At 44.7% G+C, this 23,086-nt stretch overlaps 1 protein-coding gene across 10 annotated transcripts in view; it reads left to right on the top strand.

Annotated features, from left to right (window-relative positions):
- Window positions 1–22,157, top strand: part of LOC140384679 (leucine-rich repeat-containing protein 4C-like) — a 1,407,047-nt gene extending 1,384,890 nt beyond the window's left edge. For all 10 annotated transcript variants that reach the window (XM_072466610.1, XM_072466607.1, XM_072466608.1 and 7 more), the window contains one exon: window positions 19,601–22,157. In XM_072466610.1, the coding sequence (XP_072322711.1) occupies window positions 19,651–21,573 (1,923 nt within the window). In that variant the 5' untranslated portion in view covers window positions 19,601–19,650 and the 3' untranslated portion in view covers window positions 21,574–22,157. The remainder of the gene's footprint in view (window positions 1–19,600) is intronic.
- The last annotated feature ends 929 nt before the right edge of the window (window positions 22,158–23,086 follow it).

Genomic DNA, 23,086 nt, shown 5'->3' with positions numbered 1-23,086 from the left:
GGGCCACTCTATGCAGCCCCCCCCCCCCGCTGATTCTCGGCCTGGGATGGTCCGAGCAGCCTTCGCAAATAAACCCGAGTCCCGCCGGCGCCGTTCACACCTGCTCTCAGCCGGCGGGACCTCGGCGTGGAAGTGTCTGGGGGCGGCCTGTGGGAGGGGAGGTGGGGATTGACCCCAGGGGGGGCTCCGTTGTGGCCTGGCCCGCGATTGGGGCCCACCGATCGACAGGCCGGCCTCTCGGACTGGGGGCCGCCTTCCTCGCTGTCCCCTGTAGCCCTACACCATGTTGCGCCCGGGCCAGCGCGGAGAAGGGAGCCACTGCGTATGCGCGCATTGGCGCCGGTGTCACTGCGCATGCGTGGGCCCCATGGCGCCCAGTTGACGCCAGGATCAGCAGCTGGAGCGGCGTGGGCTGCTCCAGTCCCATGCTGGCCCCCTGTAGGGGCCAGAATTTCTGATCCTAAGGCCATGTTGACACCGTCGGGAAACGCGACGGCGTTTCCGACGGCGTCAACACTTAGCCTCAGGATCATGGAATCCTGCCCCTGATTTTCTATGGTACAGAGTGACAACTAGAATAAGGCCTACACAAGGAGTTGGAGGAATAGTGGTAATATCATGAACTAGTAATCCAGAGGCCCATTTGAAGCCTCCTTGTGACAATAAGCGATTTTCATTTTCATTTCATTTTTCAGGGTACTCCAGTTCCCTCCCACAGTCCAAAGTTGTGCAGGTTAGATGAATTAGCCATGCTAAATTGCTCCTTAAGAGTCGAAAAAAGGTCAGGTGGAGTTACGGGGCGGCGGAGGTGCAGACTCGACTTCTGAACTGTAGGGATTCCATGATTCAAGTTCATGGACATCAGTGTAGTCATTGGAGATCTTTGTTTCTCAGAGATGATTTCTGTACTCAGCTGCTCTTGGTGGCAGTGAGCTCTACATTCTAGCCACTGTGTGAAGTACTCCTGCTGAATTCCAGTTTGGGTTTATTCATGGCTGCCTCATATTGATGACTCTTGCTGTGCATTGTAATGCAAAAAATCAATGCTGACACAAATGACCCAGTAAGAAATAGAATGCTGCATTTATATGGCACAATTGCAGGAACTTGCAACATTCTTCCTATTCAGTGAATTATTTAAGTTTGGAACGGTGGGAAAATTCACAGATCTTTAACGCCATGAAATCAATCACCTTCCATCCACCTGAATGGACAGGCCTTCTGTTTAACATTCGTTTGATATACAACACAACAACTCCCTCAGTGCTGCACTAAAAGTGTTATTTCGGATATCGATTGAGTGGAACTAAAATAACATTGACTCAGGTGAGAATGCGATAAACTGAGCCAGTCAAAGACTGGAGCATAACTATGCAAATGAGTTAGAATAAGAATTAAAACCCATTATTACCACTGACAAATTTGAATTTTGAAGGTTCTTCAGCACTTTTGTAATTGTTGCAGTCATTCTTTGTTTGTGGTGCTGTTTTTCCAGAATTGATATTATAATGCACTTTTGTTAAAATATAGCAAGAGTCATGGGGCAAACAGATATCAGAATTCAATAGCACCCTGGTTTAATTAGGATTAGCACCCTATATTTTCAGTTTCCCTTTTCACAATTTGCTTAATGTTCTCATTGAAAGTAATGAAAATGCAAGACACAAATCTTGATGAATAGAGAGTTAATTTGCCTGGAATGTGTTGTTTGGATCAAGAAATATGCTTGGACTTGCATTGTTGGAAATAAATATTTTTGAACATTTGGCTGATTTGTGACACAATTGCATCTCCGTTCAGCCACTTAGTCATCATGTATCTTAATCTTGTATCTTAATCTGAACATTTTGTTACACACACACACATATATAATCAACACACATATATATATATATAACACACATATATATATATAACACACATATACCAGGGGCTGGTTTAATTCCCGTACCAGCCTCCCTGAACAGGTGCCGGAATGTGGCGACGAGTGGCTTTTCACAGTAACTTCATTGAAGCCTACTTGTGACAATAAGCGATTTTCATTTCATTTCATTTTCGTATAGTGGCGGGCATGGTAGCACAGTGGTTAGCACTATTGCTTCACAGTTCCAGGGTTCCAGGTTCGATTTCCGGCTTGTGTCACTGTCTGTGCGGAGTCTGCACTTCCTCCCCGTGTCTGCACGTCCTCCGGGTGCTCCAGTTTCCTCCCACAGTCTAAAGATGTGCAGGTAGGTGGAATGGCCATGCTAAAGTGTCCAAAAAAGGATGGGTGGGGTTGCTGGGTTACAGGGATGGGGTGGAGGTGTGGGCTTAAATTGTGTGCTCTTTCCAAGGGTCAGTGCAGATTTGATGGGCCAAATGACCTTCTGTACTGTAAATTCTATGATTATATATATGAAAGGTGCAGTCACCATCGTCCCAGATGACCATAGGCTGCTTTCCCCTGTTGAGGGGGAGAGCTGACTGGTGGCGGTTTAACCTGAGGGTCACCTCACCTCAGGCGAGGGGCAAGCTTGAGAAGGCCGTACCTTCATGAGTAACCAAATCAGTACTGGAAATGAACCCACGCTGCTGGCCTCGCTCTGCTTCAAGAACCAGCTGTTTAGCCAACTGAGCAAAACTGGCCCGTATATATAATGCATATTTTATAGTTGTATTTTTATTTGTGGTGTTAATATGGAGAAAGTGTTGTACAGTGAAGAAATATTTTATCGGTCAGACATTTAATCATTTTGCCAAGTCCAAACCTTTGTTTGGTAGTAGAAATTAGGGCCTGGATTTTCGCACTGTTGGCCAACGCAGGAGGCATTTAAAAATGGCAGGTTGGACTCATTCTGGGATTCTCTTGCCACATTTCCTATTTACAACAATTTTAGCTGATGCAGGACAAGGGCGTGGGCAGCCAGTCCGCATATAGCACACTTGCCCTTCTTGTCTCCATTAAAGTGATGAGCAGTTAAAACTCTGTTCAGCCTATTGTTGTTGATACAGTTATCAGATGGCCCCATTGCAAATGCCTGGTTGTGGGCCAAGAATGGTTAATCCACGTATATCTTCAAACGATGTTTGAGGAGTGGGAATGCTTTGTTTGACTAACATTTCTACTACCTTGTAATAACTACTGTTTCTTTGAAGAGTTTTTTGCTGCTTGTGTGTTTATTTACACACAAGTCGGAAGCAGAAAAAAGCTTCTTACATTGATACTAAGAATAGCTGTTGTTGATTGACAAGTTTAAGAGGTTGCAAGTTGGAGCATTATTTTTCAAATAATCTTTTCAAAGCTTCTGCTTATTGTGTCAGTTTCAGGATCATTTTAGGGACTTGCCAGATTTGCCAATGGCTCACTGGTTCTGTACTTAGTGGATACTGGGAGCGTGTGTATGGATGATGAATGGGGAGGCATGGAAGCAGGTGAGTTGGGTGGTTGATGGGTGAGGGTTTAAGGGCCTGGCAACTAAATACATGGTGCAAAAAAGGGAGGCAGGAGTTTCAGCCTGCTGGCCTCACTATACATCCACCTCTGGAAATGGTGAGCCCAAATGTTTCCCATGCCCAACCTTCCCGGAATGAAAAGTATTGTGGGTGTGGTCCTCATTCATGGAAACAGGTTTTTGGAGTCGGGGAACTTTGCCAATTCCCAATACCCATCTCCTTCAAGAGAATCCAACTCAAGAAAATGTTGGAACCAGTGGAATTCTGAGTTTGGGCTGCATTTATTCAGAGTAAGATAGTCTGCATGAAATGTGCAGATTGATATACCATGGCCGGGATTCTCCAAAATCCCGGCCAAGTGTTAGGGTTCCGGAGTGGTGTGCGCCGGCCTCAACGGGCCTCCTGGTCCAGCCATTCACCGGTCTTCAGGGGGCTAGCACCGCGCCGGAGTGCTGTGCGCTGCTCCAGCACTGACAGGCGGCCCTGCACGGCCGGCGCGGGTGTGTGCATGTGCGCACCAGCCGTCTCCGCACTGGTGCATGCGCGTGGTCGCAGTCTCCGTGCCGGCGCATGTGCATGGTTTCCGTCTCCGTGCCGGCGCGGAGCAACATGTCGGGGACTTAACAGCGGGCCGTACAGAAGGAGGTAGGTCCCGTCCAGATCGCGGTCGCCCGCCGATCGGAAGCCCCCGACTGCAGGCCTGGAACCCATGGAGGCTCCCTCCGGAGTCAGATCCTCTCCTCCCCACCCTCCCACCATTCCGACCTCCCGCCGGGTGGTACCAGGTTGGAGCCACGCCGGCGGAACTCCAGTCGCCGGTGAATTGCACCCCGGCGTCGGAGCGGCGTGGCAGGAATTTCCCGCGTCCCCGGCGATTCTCCAACCTGGCGCGGACTCGGAGAGTCCCGCCCCATATATGATTTTGTGACTTTTATGGTATTGGTCCAAAGGCAACAGCTTAAAACTGATAAAGGATTTTAGTTGAAGTAATTCCAGGAGGAACGATAGCACAGTCAGAAGATGACTAGACCAGTAATACAGAAACACAGACTAAAGCAGTGGACACAAGTTCAATTCCCACCCTGATAGCTGGAAGGAATTGAAATCTGGTTAATTAATAAGTCTGAAATAAAATGCTAGTCTCATCAATAATGATCACGAAACTACTGGATTGTTGTAAGAACCCAACTGGTTCACTGCTGTCCTTGAGAGAGGGAAATCCATCATTCTTTCCTCGTCGAGTCTGCATGTGAATACATGTGATAACCACCCTCCAAAATGATGCAGCAAACCACTCAGTTGCTTGAAACTGCTGCAGAAAAGGTTTACTGTCCCCTACTAATTGACCCCTCTACCCTGGGAAAAAAATCCCTGGCTACCCACCCTGAGGGGCATAGACAGGGTGGATAGTCAGAGACTTTTTCCCAGGGTAGAGGGGTCAATTACTAGGGGGCATAGGTTTAAGGTGCAAGGGGAAAGGTTTAGAGGAGATGTACAAGCCAAGTTTTTTACACAGAGGGTAGTGGCTGCCTGGAACTCGCTGCCGGAGGTGGTGATGGAAGCAGGCACGATAGTGACGTTTAAGGGGCATATTGACAAATACATGAATAGGATGGGAATAGAGGGATACGGACCCTGGAAGTGTAGAAGATTTTGGTTTAGACGGGCAGCATGGTCGGCGCAGGCTTGGAGGGCCGAAGGGCCTGTTCCCGTGCTGTATTTTTCTTTGTTCTTTGTTCTGAATCAAAATCCTGGAACTCCAAACTGCTAGTTTGACATCCAGTGCTAGAAAAGTAGAAATTTCCTCCAATTAAATATCGGAAACACCAAAGCAATTGTCTACAGCTACAGTGACAAATTCATTTCCACGGTAACCGACTCCATCCATCGCCTGAGGAATTATCTCAGGCCGAACCATACTGTTCACAACTGTCGTAACATATTTGCTGCTGAGAGCTGAGCTTCTGACCGCATCATTAAGAGCACCGATTTCCATCTCCATAACATCACCTGCCCCAGTCTCAGCTCATCTCCTACGGAAGGCCTCATCCAAGTCTTTGTTAACTCTTGGTTTGGTTTATTTTGACACACTCCTGACCAGCCGCCCACATTCCACCTTCTGTAACCTTGAACTCATCCAAAGCTCTGCTGCCCAGGCCGGGGATTGATCCCGACTCTTGTGAAATCTCATTACAGAGTTTGTTCAGTAGCGAGGCGTGGGTGGCGGAGGCAGCAATTTCCAAAGTGAACTCAAACTTTCTGTAATATTTGACTATTTTAACCAAACTTCTCATTGGAATAATGTTTGGTTGAAATACAACCAATCACCAAAGCACGGAATCCATTAAATCAGATGGTGGACACAAAGACACAAAACGTTATCTTAATATTCCAAACAGAAGTTTGTCAAATCTGAATTTCAAATATCTTGAAAATAAATTCATGTTTACTAACATTAAACCATAAAGTTGTTAATTATATAAAATAGCTACATGTTTATTTATCAGTCTGCAATAACTCACACGGAGGGGAGACAGATTTATTCAGTTCCAACACACAGCCATTGGGGAATTTTAACGTGGGCAAGTGGGGAGGGAGATGGGAGTTAATAGTCAGAAAGCCAGCTACAACACACCAAATTCCAGGTTTTACCAAAGTGAGACAAATGGTAGGAAGCCAATCCACCTCTAGGAATTGAGGTGACATTTTTAATAATCTATTTAGACTGCAAGCCTTGAATCTAACCTATTTTGCCAGCTAGGTTTCCTAGGTATAAGGAAACTAACAGCTCCAGGAAGACCAGGACACCCTTGCGGAGAAGGAGAGTGCCTTTACAGCAATCTTGGGCACACCTCCTCTTGACCTACAAAAATATGCTCACTATTTAGATACTCCCACCCAACAATATAACTCCTTAAAATTGAACAATTAGTCATTTGCACTATTGTCACCTTATGTGGCTCAATGTCAAATTTTGTTTTTTATAATGCATCTGTGAAGCTCCTTGGGATGTTTTATGACATAAAAGATGTTATTTAATTGTAAGTTTTTTTGAAATTAAACTATGAGAAGCTAGAAAACAAATACTTTGGTAATTTTTCTGCAATTCATTTCTGCTATTCTTATTCAAGGCGTTAATCCATTTAGAATAAATACGCACTGCAACATCATTTCAGAGCCACAAGGATACATCAGATTTGGTAGAAAAAACATGGATAGACATTATAAAATAAAAGGTACAATTCTTAAGTGGATGCAGGTACAGAAAGACCTGGGTGCATATATACATAAATAATTTGAGGTGGCAGGATAGGTTGCGAGAGTGATTAATAAATCGTACGGCACCTTGGCTTTATCACAAGGGATATACAGCACAAAAATGAACAAGTTATTCTAATTTATATAAAGCACTGGTGTGGCCTTAACTGGAGCATTATGTACAGGTCTGGGCATCACACTGTGGGAAGGATATGAAGGCATGAGGTATGAGAGATGGTGCAAAACAAATTCTGGAGAACCCATGTCATAGAATTCCTACAGTGCCGAAGGAGGCCATTCGGCCCATTGAGTCTGCACCGAGCCTTGGCCAATTCCCCCACCCTATATCTGTAACCCTACCTTACCTGTGAACACTAAAGGAAAATTTATCACGGCCTGCACATCTTTGGACTGTGGGAGGAAACCCATGCAGACATGGGGAGAACGTGCAAACTCCACACAGCCAGTCATCCAAGGTCCGAACCGAACCTGAGTCCCTGGTGTTGTGCTTACCACTGTCCTTCCCTGACATTTTTTCACTTTCCGACATTACTCCCGATTTGTCATCTTGTTGCCCACTATTCTAACCTGTCTATATCTCTGTGTCCTCCCCAGAGCTCACCTTGTCCCCAGAGCGTTTGCCTGTGCCTCTGTAACCAGTCCAATGAGTTACCCCAGCTACGCCAGTGCCTCCGCTCACAGCCAACAGCAACCAAAATAACGTCAGGATAAGGCAAAAATGAAGGACTACCCAGCAAAAACAAAGAATGTAGAGAACATAATACATGTGTGCAGGCTGCTTTTAATAAGTCAAATCCCATAACTCCATCTGACCAATTCATCAACCAGCTGAAGCTGTTGTGAAAGTTAACTCCAAGACACAATCTCGCCCAGGTATTAATTTGGTGTGAGGCCAAAAAATCAGTTTTCCAATGTTGGGACGAACACTCAGAACTCTGTTCTCTGGACATTAGGCAGGCCTCACAAAATGGGCTGCATATTCTTACCCCATAAAGCTATGGGCCACATTACCCATTTGCAAAGTCCTGCAGGATTCCATTAACACTTTTGTTTTTTGGGATCAACTTTGAACCATGCTTTCAGTGGGTAAATATTCGTGGGAGATGGTGGCAGAGTGGTGATGTTACTAGACTAGTTATCCAGAAGGTCCAGGCTGATGCTCTGGGGACACAGGTTCAAATCTTACGGCAGCTGGTGGAATTTAAATTCAGTGAATAAATCTGGAAGTTAAAGCTGGACAAATTATCATTGATTGTTGAAGTAAACTGCTTAAGGGGAGTCCGAGGAGTTCAGACATTTATTTAGCATAACAGCAGTATTTGCGCAGAACCCTGTTGCACATCTCTGGGTCCTCACTCCTTTCTGTCAGTTGCCATAGCAGCTGACCTGTTATAATAGTGCTGGTTAACCCACAGCCCAATCAGCACTAGGGAACAATCATCCCCAACTGGATGAGTACCATGCGGGGTTATAACAACACTCTCCTACCCCCTCCTTCCCCTCTCCCCCAAAGTCCAAAACGGATTGAAAGACGGTCAAGAAGGAGAGGGCAGGGAAAAGAAAATTGGGAACAAAGGACAAAAAACAGTATCTATCCAACAAAAATGGCCAGACAACAACAAAAATAAAAAGCACTCCGGGCCAAACAAGCCACCACAAAAATGGGGGAACCAGATAGTCTAGTCATACACCCCACCAAATATTACATTTGGTCCAACACCCCCACTAACTTCACAAAAGGCGAGGCCACTAACAACCAAGCCTGGGGACAGTGTACACCATAGCGACTGACCCAGCAACCGAAGGCCTTATCAGCACCACATCACTTTCAGCCACAAGGGGTCTGGGTGGGGGATCATCAGACAATTCCCAAGACTACACCCCATATACCCCCAAAACACTCGACACAGCATCCACAAACAAAAAAAGGGAATTAACCGCACCCACCAGTCAGGGGCTGTCACTCAAGAATTTATATTGTACCAATTCAATCAGGCACATCACACAAATAAAACCACAGAGTCCACATACCCCAACAGTGTCTGGTGGCACAAAACCTGCAGCCATGCAGCAGCATCAGTCCCCCTGTAAAATACTGCTCATCTCATCATCCCAACCATCATGGAACAATCATTCATAATCAACACCGCACTCACAATACCTAACAACAGTCCAAAAATGGCAGCGGCCAACTCCAAAAAGGACCCCCCAGTAAACCATTCTGCCACAGCATCATGAAAATGACACAAATGGAAAACGGCTGAAAGTATTGCAAGACCATCACCAGAAGTCACCCTGATGACGGCACCTCCAGTACTGCCAGATACATCGAACCCCAGAACTCTCCCAGCACATGCCCTCCACAAGCCGGCATCAATCCTAAGACCAGCACTCACCTGCTGTTTCAATACAGGTTTCAAAAAAGCGCCCCACAGCACAAAAAGTCCGTACCCCCGTCCACACTCTTAAAAATAATTTCAGGGAAGCCAGCCAACAGCTGCAATTCGATCCGCATTGCCAATTAAGTAAATGGCAAAGGGGAGTCCAAACAGTTCATAAGAAAGATATTTATTTAGCAGTAATTATGCAGGACCCAGTTACACATTTAAGGACCCTCACTCCTTTCTGCCAGCTGCAGCAGTATCCATTTGTTTATTAAACAGTCAACTGTAGCAAAGATTTGAAAATCAACAATATAACATTCCACACATCACACTAACCATTAAATAACAAAGAAACGTCACCGTTCCATATTGGTGCCAATACAAAGCTGTACCAGCTCATTTTCACAAAAAAAGCCAAACACACAGTATGTGTTACCATGTCCAGAACTTTGTCGTACAAATGATCTGTCCACCAATGTGCTACTTGTTCCAGGTATCAGTGCCATTCTCCGTCCAGGAGCCGCAGCTGTGCAGACCCTCCCACACGGCCCAATCTCACCGGAACCAAACCCTGGCATCCGCATATCCCACTGGCACTTAAGGTGCAGGTGAACATCCTTGACTTCCAGCATGTCTATCCCACGGTGACGTGCCAGTTACATGCAACACACACCACACCAGCAACAAAGGCATCAGCAATCTACAATGCATTTCTTCAATGCCAGCGTCAGGTGGCCCATTTGGATCAATGTCTCGCACCAGGTCCCGCAGCATCTTCTTGCTTCAAACCTGATTGCCTTCTGGACTCACATGTCCCGTTGAGCCTGTGTTCCAGGACCTAGCTATCTTCTTTCCGGCTACAGAAACAGAACAAAACAGCACCAGCAGCCTCCAGGCATTTGCAGCCACCAGCAGGAGCAAGCAGCAAACACAACCCACAGCTATAATAATTGTCATTAAAGGTCCATCTGGTTTAATGCCTTTAGGGAGTGAAATTCCTAGGGTGACTATGTGGTGGAATCTTAATTGTCCTCTGCAATAGCCTTGTAAACCATTCCATTCAAGGGCAATTAGGGATGGGCAACAAATGCTGGCCTTACCAGTGATGTCCACATCCCACTAATGAATAAAGAAAAATAAGTTATAGGAATTAATTAATAGAAGAAAAACAGCACTTGCCTTATCTCTTTGACTGAAATTAGCCCCTTGATGTAACTTTTCACAGCAATGATTCGACCTTAATGAAAGGTCATTGACCTGAAATGATGGGTGGAATCTACCGCTCCGAAATCTAAATTCGTTGGTGGGCGTAGAAATGCGAGTGATTTCCACTGGGGGTCCGGACGGCTGAACACACACACGCTTAGGAACATGGAAGCAGGAGTAGGCCATTTAGCCTGTCAAGCCTGCCCAAGCATTCAATTTGATCATGACTGATCATCTATTTCAACGCTACTTTCCCGCATTAATCCCCTTTGTTATTAACATGTAGAAAACTCCCTATCTTGATCATAGAGATTCCACAGCCCTCCGAGAGGAGAGAATTCTAAAGACTCACAACTCCCTTGAGTGAACAATTTCTCCTTATCTCAGTCTTAAATGGCCTATCTCTTATTCCGAAGCTATGTACCCTGGTTCTAGACCCAGCAGCCAGGGAAACCACCCTATCTACATCTACCCTGTTGTTACCTGTAACAATTTTGTAAGGTTCAATGAGGTCACCTCTCATTCTTCGAAACACAGTGTACTATTTTGACACTTTGAGTTCCTGACTTCCTCTGCTTGACTTGAAGGTATGTCTCCCTTAACGATCCATGGACCAAAAACGATAGAGATACAACAAAAGAAATAGGAACTAAGGGAATCAACAGAAAGGGCCCTTACAAGAGTAGAAGAGGTAAGTTGTCCATGTGTCCAGGATTATAGCATTTTCCGAAGTGACCATAGCGATTGACAGGAACCTGGGTTGGTCTTTCAATTCTGAAGTCAAGGATGCTCAGTAATCTGACCAGATATTTCAGAATACCAAGTTGACCACCTTTGCCAGCATAACTAATAAATTCTGCCCCACTGACTCCAACAAGGAACTTTCTCGATTTTTTTCGAGTTCGGAGCTGATGCAATGCTGACACTTGGGGGGAAGAAAAAGTGAACGTCATCCTGTTGTGGCCACCATTTAATCCAAGTTCCGCCAAATGACAAGTTGAGAAGGGGTAGTAAATGTAGTTCCCGTATTGAATGTTGTCACGTTGATCCTGTTAACTGTCTCCATCTAGTTTTTTCTTCCCCACTAAAACGTATTTCGTTTGATAAAATATTTTAAACTCAACAGGGCAGACAAAACTAATTTAAATTTCAGGCAGATCTCTCTGCTCAAATTATTTTTTTTATCTGACAGGCTTCTCCCAAGGTAACACATCATTATTAAACTGACAATTCTTTTATGGGCTCTGCCTCATATTTAATAAAAATCTCAGCCTTTGTAAATGAGTGACTATTCAGCAAAGCTTCACAAAAGAAAATAATGCATAAGGACCAAACCAGCTGAGTATTTCAATAATCTTTCACATTTGCACTGTGCACAAGTCTGCTAAAACTACAAAAGTTACCATGATCTGATCTGTTGTCCAATGCATTTGTTCAAATGCCTCCTTTAAGAAGACTGTGCTCTGCAAAGACTCCATAAATGTGTAGAGGAAACTTCAATCCCCAGTAGCAACCCCCAACCAACCCACACACAAAGTGGCGATATTATTGCCCAAGCTATATTCAGCAGTGGGAGTATTTCTCTATTGGCATCTGGTGGGAAGGGGACTCTTGGGTAAGGATTAGGGGGACAGAGGGAAGGACAATGGGCGCGATTTAGTGGGAAAGAAAAAGAGTCCCTCTCGCGAGACTTACCGTCCTCATCATGCCCCGAGTAGGGCGCGACAAGGCTGATAAATCGCGCCAAGATTACATTAAGATAAGTGTATTTCAACTATTGGTATCTTGATGGCATCTTAAAAATGTGCCCTCAGGTTGTGGATGAAACTGACAATGAAGGCCGCAGGCAGGATTCTCTTTTCCCGCTGGCAACGCACCTCCACCCGCTGATGGCGTGGGGTGGCTTCAATGGGAAAGCCCATTGACAAGGACCGTGAGTAGAGAATCCCGCCAGCAGCAAATGGCGCGCCGCCGAGAAACTCACACATCGGGGACCAGAAAATTCAGTCCATGATGTTCAATACCAATCCCTACCTCCCCTGACAAGATATTAGAATCATAAAATCACTACAGTGGAAAAGGAGGCCATTCAGCCCATTGAGTCTACACCAATCCTCTGAAAGAACACTCTACCTAGGCCCACACACCCACTCTATCCACGTTACTCAGTAACCCCACCTAACATTTTGGACATCGAGGGGGTGTGGTGTTCTATGTGTTGCGAAGTTCAGGATGGTTGGTGTAGTGTTCACAAAGACCACAAAAGAGCTTGAACTTGAACAAAGCTATAAATTTATTAGCACTAATTTGGATTCAACACGTACTCCTAAATAATACACAGTTGATTATTAACATATAATCTACACTCATCTACAACTAATCTCTGTACTGTTATAAACTATGATCTGCTCTTACTCACACTATCTTTGCTTCAGTCTGTCTCGAGCGAACTCCTTCACTTCTGTCCCCACAAGGCTTAGCATCAATGTCTTATATACTTGTAGCTCTCGCTCCCTCTAGTGGCTGTTCTAGACATTTCATTCACGCTTGCAGTTCTTACATTTATGATAATACCACAGTGGGCAATTTATCTTGGCCAATCTATCTAACTGCACATCTTTGGACTGTGGGAGGAAACCTGGGCACCCGGAGGAAACCCGCACACAAACGAGGAAAACGTGCAAACTCCACACAGGCAGCGACCCATGACCGGGAATTGAAGCCTGGTCCCTGGTGCTGTGAGACAGCAGTGCTACCCCCTGTGGCACCATGCTGCCCATTTGTGGGTTTTACTTCTTGAATGACTGCTTGTCCTGATCATGTATTCACAAAGGCATTGTGTATGGAATTCCAGGATTTTGACATTGATATGTGGTGCATTCATTCTAATGGGTTCTCTCCCCTCGTTCACTCATTCTCTTTTTAAATAATATCTTCCCAGTTCTTGTCCACTTTCCGTCTGTGTTTAGATGCAGCACATCTTGGTGTTTAGTATATTTGTATTGTATTCTTTTTAGCTTCTGTTTACGTTCTCCTGTTTCCTTGGAAGATATTCACTTGAATTTTTTTTGTTTTTTATCCTTTTTATCGCTGGGGTGTCTGTGCGGGCTCTCTTTCTTCCTAATGACTCTGAACTTATGGCTCTCCTGATTTTGCAGGAGCTGGAATAATTCGAATCGCTCTGATTTTGATAGTTTGCTGTGTAGCTCATGATACTCGACAGGCTGAGCTGCAAAGAAACACAGCCAAAGCAACTGCTGGTGTTTAATTTGGAGGCGCCTGATTAAATTTAGTTGAGGAGCAGATTTTGTAACAATTGTCTTCGGAGAACCAGACGTTGATGATGAATTTACGTTCAGATCGAATATGCAATGTGTGGCCAAAACCAGACTGGGGGCAGCCCGACACTAATTCTGTTCTACATTTCACTTCAGATTATATAAACTGTGACCATACTTGTCTATTTTGGGGAATTTCATATGTTGGCTAGGAACAGGTCTGTTCAAAGCTTAAACTTTTCATCAAACTGAATCTGCAAGAAGTGATTGCTGTGAAATGCAAGTGATCAAAACTTAACATACGCCACTGTTCTGGAAAACAAGTAGAAGACCCTCTCCATCATTAAATAGCCTGCTGCTACTACAGGCCAAGGAACATACCTGTACTTCTCTGAGGTACTGTAAAACACCCAGCACCTATGGGACCATCTTCTAATCACCAATGGGTAATCGAGATTTCTATCCTGGATTTATTAGTGACATTCTTATATTTAACACTCCCCACAAGGGGAAAGGTACCATGTGTACCTTATATCGTAATTTCAGCAAGGCCTCAGAACCTTCAAAAGGGATACAAAAGTAGGGGTATATGATGGAACAATATAAGGCACTGGTGAGGCTACAACTGAAGTACTGTGTGCAGTTAAGGTCACCAGTTTACAGTAATTTACAGTAATCGCTCTGAAGAGGGTGCAGAAGAGGAAATACTAGAATGTTGCCAGGGCTGGAGCAATGTAGCTATGAGGAGTGATTGGAGAGGTTCAGGTTGTTTTAGTTGGAACAGGGTAGGCTAAGGGGTGACCTGATTGAGGTACACAAAATTGTGAGGGGCAGAGATAGAGTAGACAGGAAGAACCTGTTTCCCTTGGCAGAGAGCTCAAAGACCAGCTAAGTGGCAGAAGGATTTACAGGAGACGGGAGGAAAAGCCTTTTTACGTCGAGAGCGGTGGACGCTAGAATTTGCTGCCTGAGCTGGTGGTGGAGGCAGAGACCCTAAACTCTTTTTAAAAAGTACCTGGATCTGCACCTTAAGTGCTGCAAGTTGCAGGGCTGCGGACCGAGTGCGGGAAGGTGGAATTACAAAGGGCACTTGGTCTCTTTGGTTTCGCATGGACCAGATGGGCCGAATGTCCGCCTTTCTGCATACACATGGGAAGAAAATTATCAAAATTTAAAAAATTATCCAGCTGGACATCGAGTGACATGGTTCAATGTAGGTCATATGATAATCAGCTTAGGAAAATTTGCTGCACATTCCTTTTGCCGATCCGATATTAGGCATCTCTGCATTTGTAGCCAAGGGGATTCGAACCTGCCAGAAAAAGGCTAAAAGGTACATGTAGGATTGTTGCTTCATTTGGCTTCAAACCTTTGCAAAGTGTTTGCTGCTGGAGCAGTTGACAGACCAGTTGTGATGAGTAAGCGCGCTCAGTTGCAAACACTGAAAGAAAAATGTGTGGTAAAGTGATAAAAGACCTGGAATTGTTTCGCACAATTCCACCAACTGGGTCAGATGGAACATAAGACAAGAGAGACAGAAAATAATAAATCTATCACTTTATGCAAAGCTTGCCAATTATATTTTCCTAAACATTTAGCGCAGTGATTCAGGATGCAGAGTTAGAAAATAAGAATATTTGACCTGTTTCTCATAAAATAAATATGGAAGAGTTTAATAAATACCCGCTTTAAAGCATCCGTTACTCCAGTCAGACAAACATAGTGCAATCCACAGCCAGGGAGACACCTGTTAAGTTGTTGGCAATAAATTGCATTCTCACCACTGAGAGAGAATTTTCGTGCTAAATGTTTAATGTTTTAGGAGTGCTATGAGAGTGCACTTTCTTGAAACATCGAAAAAGACACAATTGAAATTTATACAGTTCCCATGAGGCTCCTGAACATTTCAAAACTTGATGCTGCACTGAGATATGTTGGCATGCATTACCAAGCCAAAGGGGTATGTGTATGATGGCCTCCGTCAGGTGATCTCTCAACATTGAGGGGGCAATTTTCCGGTCCCCATTCAACACAGGCGCAAATCCCATTATGGCAGGAATCTTTAGTTAGAGGGACATAACTGGATTTGCCCTGAGGAGATGAGATCTTCCCTAGTGACGTAATCAGGTTTACACCCAGTGAGGGTGTGGACCTGATTACCATTAATTTACATGCATTTATATATTCAATACAGGCCTAACGTCATATCTTCTGGGAATGTCGTATGTTCCCGCCTGACGGCTTGACATAACGCCGACGGGAATCACCACCGGTCTCCAAAAACAGAAGCCAGATACGATTATCATGCCAGGGGCTCCCGGAGGCCAGTGTAGTCTCTGGTTTGTCAGGGACATGGCAGGGAAGTGCCATGGCACTGTTAACCTGGCAGTTGGCACTGCCACGGGGCATGGCCTATAGGGGCAGAACCTTAGGTATCCCATGGCAGAGGTTTGCTTCATGAATTGGGGTGCCTGGTGTTGGCGAATGGGGGTGGGGGTTAAGCAGATTGGGAGGTGCCCGAGGCAGATGATGGGGGGGGGGGGGGCGTGGGGGTGGAATTTCAATGTTGATTTGAGACCACCATAGAAAGCATCCTATCGGGCTGCATCACAGCCTGGTATGGCAACTGCTCGGCCCAGGACCGCAAGAAACTTCAGAGAGTCATGAACACCGCCCAGTCCATCACACGAACCTGCCTCCCATCCATTGACTCCATCTACACCTCCCACTGCCTGGGGAAAGTGGGCAGCATAATCAAAGATCCCTCCCATCCGGCTTACTCACTCTTCCAACTTTTTCCATCGGACAGGAGATACAGAAGTCTGAGAACACGCACGAACAGACTAAAAAAACAGCTTCTTCCCCACTGTCACCAGACTCCTAAATGACCCTCTTATGGGCTGACCTTATCAGCACTACACCCTGTATGCTTCATCCGATGCCAGTGCTTATGTAGTTACATTGTATATGTTGTGTTGCCCTATTATGTATTTTCTTTTATTCCCTTTTCTTCCCATGTATTTGATGATCTGTTGAGCTGCTCGCAGAAAAATACTTTTCACTGTACCTCGGTACACGTGACAATAAACAAATCCAATCCAATCCAATCAAGACACCCTTTAAAGTTGTTGCTCTGGCCTCTGTGGAGCCGGGATTGCCGGCATCTTTAGTCCCCAGCCCTCACAATGTTGATGCAAAACACACCCCCACCTGTTTCAGAATGGCGAAATATGAGGAGATCGGAATAGAAAAACTGCCTGTTCATCTGAGGAGAAGCACGTCAGTTTTCTGTCTGAACCTGCGGCTGGATTCTCCGCTGGCGGGTTTTTCCGGCAGTGTACCCATGCCCGGGAATTTCCCGACGGCATGGGGCTACTCATAATGGGAAACCCCATTGGCCGGCTGGCGGGATATAGAATCCCACTTCTGGCGGGGACGCGCGCAGAGGTCACAGAATCCTGCCCCTGATATTTTCCCAATTTTTGAAAAAATTCCGCCTCAGAGCAAGACTTGGATCCAGACTTTGACTGTCACTCTCGTGTGCAATGATAACTACTTTGCGAAAATGCAAAAGTCATCAGAACCACTCCAAATTTACATTCAATTGTTTAAGTTTGAACAGTGAGAAACTTGAATTTGAATCAACATCAAACAAAATTATTTATTGTGAAACCTTCTTCAGTGTATGACTCATAAAGCTGGATTCTCCATTTGGGAGATGGTCTCCCACCAGAACTGAGTTGTTTCTGGTTTATGCTGGTGCTCGGAGTGGTGGCCAGAAGCGATTCTCTCCACTTTGCCATTCAAATTCATGCATGGCGATAAGTGCAAGGGATTCTGTTCCAAATCCTGCTCTCGGGCTGCCATTTTGACCGGGTGGCCAGATTGCAAGTCAGGCGGCTGGCCTCCCTATTACTAACACAACAAATTCTACAGCCACCACCCCAACCCCCCCTGCTGACAAATAGGGAAAGCCCTACTTGCTGGGTCACCTGAAATGAAGCATTTTGAAATCACTGTAATGATTACAGCCAATAATTTGTTTCTTTGCATGTTGGTGATAAAGGTCACCTCAATTTTACTTAAAACCAAAGCAATGTTGCATGCTAAACCTCCCCCTTTAGTTTACCTGTGTAATATTATCATGCACATTGGGAAAATTTTAACCAGAAAATAACAGGCAGGTTTGAGGCAATTGGGTCAGATTTCCAACGCAAACCCACATTCCACCTACCCGCTTTCAACTTTAACTGGGGCAGGAAGGTGGAGGTGCACTAATTAAAGGAGACAGTTGGCACCTTAATTATATTGATGATGTCGCAAGCCTCATAGTTAAGCGCAAAGTTGAATGACAATGGACGACCACGTTTGCCAGCCTTGGGGAATCCAGCACATATGCTCAGGCTAGAACTTTGTCAATCCAGCAGATGAGTATCCTCACACCTACTTCAGGTTTCAGGAGGTGGGACTGTCTAAGCAACCCCTTGATCTGGCAGCACTCTAAACCTCGACCTTCTCCTTGAGGCCTTCAATGCTTCCCCCCCCGCCCCCTCAACCCCGCCAACCACCCACTCCAACCTCCATCTTGTTATGCCTCTGGACTCTCATTCCACCATATTCTGACCACCAAGGCCTCCAATACCCTCTCCATCCCCCACCACCAGTTTCAAATTACCCTTTCCGCACTCCAACATCAGACCTCTGAGCTTGTTCTTCCTGAAAGCCTTCAGTGCTGCCAGGGACCTGACCTCACACCAGGCCTCTTATTTCTCTGCGTCTCCGAGCCTCTAATCTCCCTTTCTATACCCCAGGATAATCCCTTTGCCCCTCTGTCTGTCACTTCCCAACCCCTTCACACCTCTTCCTGTGCCCAGCAGTGTAGACCTATCTGCTGTCGCAATCTTCACCAACTGGTTTCCCATCACACTGGATTAATGAAATCATTACAGCACATAGAATTCTTATCGTGCAGAAGGAGGCCATTCGGCCCATCAGACCTGCACCAACCCTCTGAAAGAGTACCATACCTAGGCCCTCTCCCCCGCCCTATCCCCGTAACACTATAAGCCGCACCTAACCTGCGCATCTTTGGACTGTGGGAGGAAACCGGAGCACCCGGAGGAAACCCACAAGGACTGGAGGAGAAAGCAGAGGAAGGCCATTCAGTCCATTGTATCTGTGGTACCTCTTATTAGGAACAATTTAATACTGCCACTCCCGCGCCTTCTCCCCACATCCCAGCTCAGAAATGGGGAAAAATATACAGCACAACAGGAAGCTATCCTGCCCATCCTGTCTGCGTCAGCTGTAAAATGATCACTCCCATTTCCCAGCACTTGGTCCGTAGGAGGCTTGCAGGCAAGCCTATCAATCAGGGTCCAGTAAGTCAAAACCCAGGCCGTTGTATTACATCTTTTTATTCTTAGAAAGAGTGTTGTTTTCAGATGATTAATATCGCTTTTGAAATGACAGAGAAACCTAACACAAATACAGAATGCGTTTGTGCAATAATCCTAACGCGCACGGCATTACAAGCCTTAAAGGTGTTGAATTATTTAATTGCAGTTTGAAAACTTAGGACATCGCCAATAGACCTTAAAATTGTATGATTGTAAATGTTATATGATTGAAACAGCTATGAGCATTTTGGAAAAGGAAAATTAACCGTGGGTACTTTCTGAGTCTTCAGGGGATGAGCTCTGCTTGCCGGGAGTGAATATGATACTTGTCTTTTTTGAAACGAAGATATGAAAAAGATATAAAACTTCTTTGGACGTTTTAATGTCCTATTTGTGTATTTATGGAATTATGGTGGAGTTCAAATGTCAGTTGGAGCTGGATTTAAGGCAGAACTTATGTTTTATTAGACTGCAATGGGAAAATATTATTAAAACATTGAGAAGGGAAAGCACTAAACAGGGGGGGGGGGGGGGGAAAGCACCATGAGATGAAGTTACAAAATGATTTAGCGGTATGCTGATTCAGAATACTAATACATTTTTTTTCTCTTTTTCTCTTCAGATTACAATAACAAACTGAACTCAAGAAAACAAACATCCAATAAATTATGAATGTTGAACAAGATGACATTGCATCCACAGCAGATGATGATAGGTCCAAAGTTTAACAGGGCCATACTTGACCCCTTATTTGTGCTGCTGTTGGCTCTACAACTTCTCGTGGTGGCCGGCTTGGTCAGAGCTCAGACCTGCCCTTCCGTGTGCTCCTGTAGTAACCAGTTCAGCAAAGTGATCTGTACACGAAGGAACTTGAGGGAAGTGCCAGATAGCATCTCTATCAACACGCGTTACTTGAACCTGCAAGAGAACGGGATACAAGTCATCAAAGCTGACAGCTTCAAACACTTGAGGCACCTGGAGATTCTGCAGTTGAGCAAGAACCACATTCGGCAGATTGAAGTTGGGGCATTCAACGGTCTGACAAATCTCAACACCCTGGAGCTGTTTGACAACCGCCTGTCCACCATTCCGAGTGGAGCATTTGAGTACCTCTCCAAACTGAAGGAATTGTGGTTGAGGAATAATCCAATTGAAAGTATACCATCGTATGCTTTCAATCGAGTCCCTTCTCTTCGGAGATTGGATTTAGGTGAGCTAAAGAGACTTGAATACATCTCTGATAGAGCCTTTGAAGGCCTGTCAAATTTAAGGTATTTGAACCTCGGTATGTGTAACCTTCGGGAAATCCCAAACCTCACACCTCTGACAAAATTGGAGGAACTGGAACTATCGGGGAATCGGCTTTCACTCATCCGACCGGGCTCCTTTCAGGGTTTGACAAACCTGCAGAAACTGTGGATGATGCATGCTCAAATCCAGGTGATTGAAAGGAATGCCTTTGATGACCTCCAATCACTAATAGAGCTTAACCTGGCGCATAACAACCTGACTTTGCTGCCTCACGACCTCTTCACCCCCCTTCACCACCTTGAGCGGGTCCACTTGCATCACAACCCATGGAACTGCAATTGTGACATCTTGTGGCTGAGCTGGTGGCTGAAGGAGATTGTGCCCTCCAACACGACGTGTTGTGCTCGTTGTCATGCACCCCCAAGCCTGAAAGGGAATTATATTGGGGAACTGGATCAGAACAAATTTAACTGCTATGCTCCGGTAATTGTAGAGGCTCCTACAGACCTCAATCTAACAGAGGGAATGGCTGCAGAATTAAAATGTCGAGCATCAACCTCCATGACCTCAGTGAGTTGGATTACCCCAAATGGCACAATAATGACTCATGGGGCTTACAAAGTCCGGATTTCTGTGCTTAACGATGGCACGTTAAATTTTACAAATGTGACTGCCCAGGACACTGGTTTGTATACGTGTTTGGTGAGTAATTCTGCAGGGAATACGACAGCCTCAGCTACACTAAATGTGACTGCGACAGAAAACAGCACCTTCACCTATTTCACAACGGTCACCGTGGAGACTATGGAACCATCTGTACAGGTACACACGACAGATGACAAATTTAGACCGACACCGTTCAGCGACTGGGACACGACATTTGTGACGACCTCCTTGACTCCTCGGAGCACCAAGTCAACGGAAAAAACAATCACTGTCGCTATTACTGATGCGGGAGGGAATCTCATGCCAGGCTTGGATGAGGTGATGAAAACCACAAAGATCATTATTGGTTGTTTTGTAGCCATCACACTGATGGCAGCGGTGATGTTGATCATTTTTTACAAAATGCGCAAGCAGCATCACCACCAGAATCACCACGCTCCCACCAGGACCATCGAGATTATCAATGTAGATGATGACATCGCGGGAAGTACTGCCGTGGAGAGTCACCTGACCATGCCCGCGATAGAGCATGAGCATATGAACCACTATAACTCGTATAAAGCTCCGTTCAATCACACTACCACAGTAAACACAATAAACTCACTACACAGCTCTGTGCATGAACCATTATTGATGCGAGTGAACTCTAAGGACAATGTGCAAGAGACACAAATATGAGATGTTTGGGAGGGGGTGGGGGGGACACAAATTTACAAATGACAAACAGGACAAGGCTGATTCTACTGTTTAAAAGAAGTGTCTTTAAAGAGGTTTATTTATTAAAAAATAATTCTATTGTGATCTAAAATAGAGACAATTATGTGTATTCTAAACACTGATTTGACATACAATGCTGCGCCCATTAATTTAGCCATCACCATGTTTTTCATAGGGGATTTTGATTCTCTGAGGGACTATTCAGATATTTTGTAAGAATTGCGTTTCACATGGGGTTTTTATGGTGAATTCTAGTGGTGAGATTCGGTCTGTTTTGTCTCTTTCTGTTATTTCATGAGCTCTTACAACTGGTAATGACAGGGAATGCAGTATTAGAGGTAGATTTATATTAAATCTTTTATTTTCCATGTATCATCTTGTTCTATATTTACAAACAGAATCATTCTGTGAAGATTGCTTGTATAAAAAAATACAAAAAAATCCACATACCCATGATCTCTTAAACAATTATAGATCCAGAATTTGTAGCTCAAATACTAAATAAGATTATAAATAAACTATTGTTGGTTTTCAGTACCTTCAAATATCTAAATTAATGATTCTGAAGACAGAGTTCAACAATATATTTTCAGTATTCTGTAATGTGTTAACCTAAGTCTGAGGGAATCAGCAGTATCATTTTGGATAGTTCAAGTCTTAATTGAACCAATAGGATATTTGGATTATCTTTTACATTTTGTTTAAGATGCCACACAAGGTTATGGAGATATGTCAATTGTCATTCTGGTCATAAGAGATGCTTTAGCAAACAAATGGCGAAACCTATTATAATTTTCTCTCTATACTTCCCTAAAGTTGAATTCTGGATGCTCAATACAGCAATGCTGTCAAGCTTCCTGAGGGAGCTGTCAGAAGGTCGAACAGAACCCATATGAAGACGGCATACAAAGAAACGAGCTTAATTCACATTAAAGGCTATTCCATTGAAAAGTGAGGTGGCTGGACTGGTCGCCGTTGTCATATCTGGATGAGAAGATTGTACATGTAACTTCTCTATCAAGGGTCATACTTAATGCTATTGCTGTTCATGACTAACGTTGAGAACACGTCATTTGAAATACGATATTTTGTTGCAATCTTAACATTTTTGCTGATCCCAATGGACTGTTAAGTCCAATTGTCCGAATCAATGTTAACTCAATTTCGTGCAAAATGGTTTTCCAAGAAAATCTCTTGTCTGTTGTGTTTTTCAGCATTTATTAGGCAATCTCATATAAGTATTATCTCTGTCATGAAGCCATCATCACCTCCAAGCTCTCCTTGAAATCAGATACCAAGCTGAATTGGACATGTATTGCTATATTTTATTGTTATTCAGTCAATATCCTGGAATTGACTATCTTGTAGCATAATGGGAGGACTAACACAAGAAGGTCTGTAGCAACATAAGGAGGTGGTCCACCTCCATCCCCATCTCCACCATTCCCATCTCCAGCTCTGCCACCATCAACAT

This window comes from Scyliorhinus torazame, chromosome 10 (assembly GCF_047496885.1).
Source record: "Scyliorhinus torazame isolate Kashiwa2021f chromosome 10, sScyTor2.1, whole genome shotgun sequence".
NCBI classification, from domain to species: Eukaryota; Metazoa; Chordata; class Chondrichthyes; order Carcharhiniformes; family Scyliorhinidae; genus Scyliorhinus; species Scyliorhinus torazame.
The sequence above is the reverse complement of the archived record's forward strand: the minus strand, read 5'-3'. Positions and strand labels throughout refer to the sequence as shown.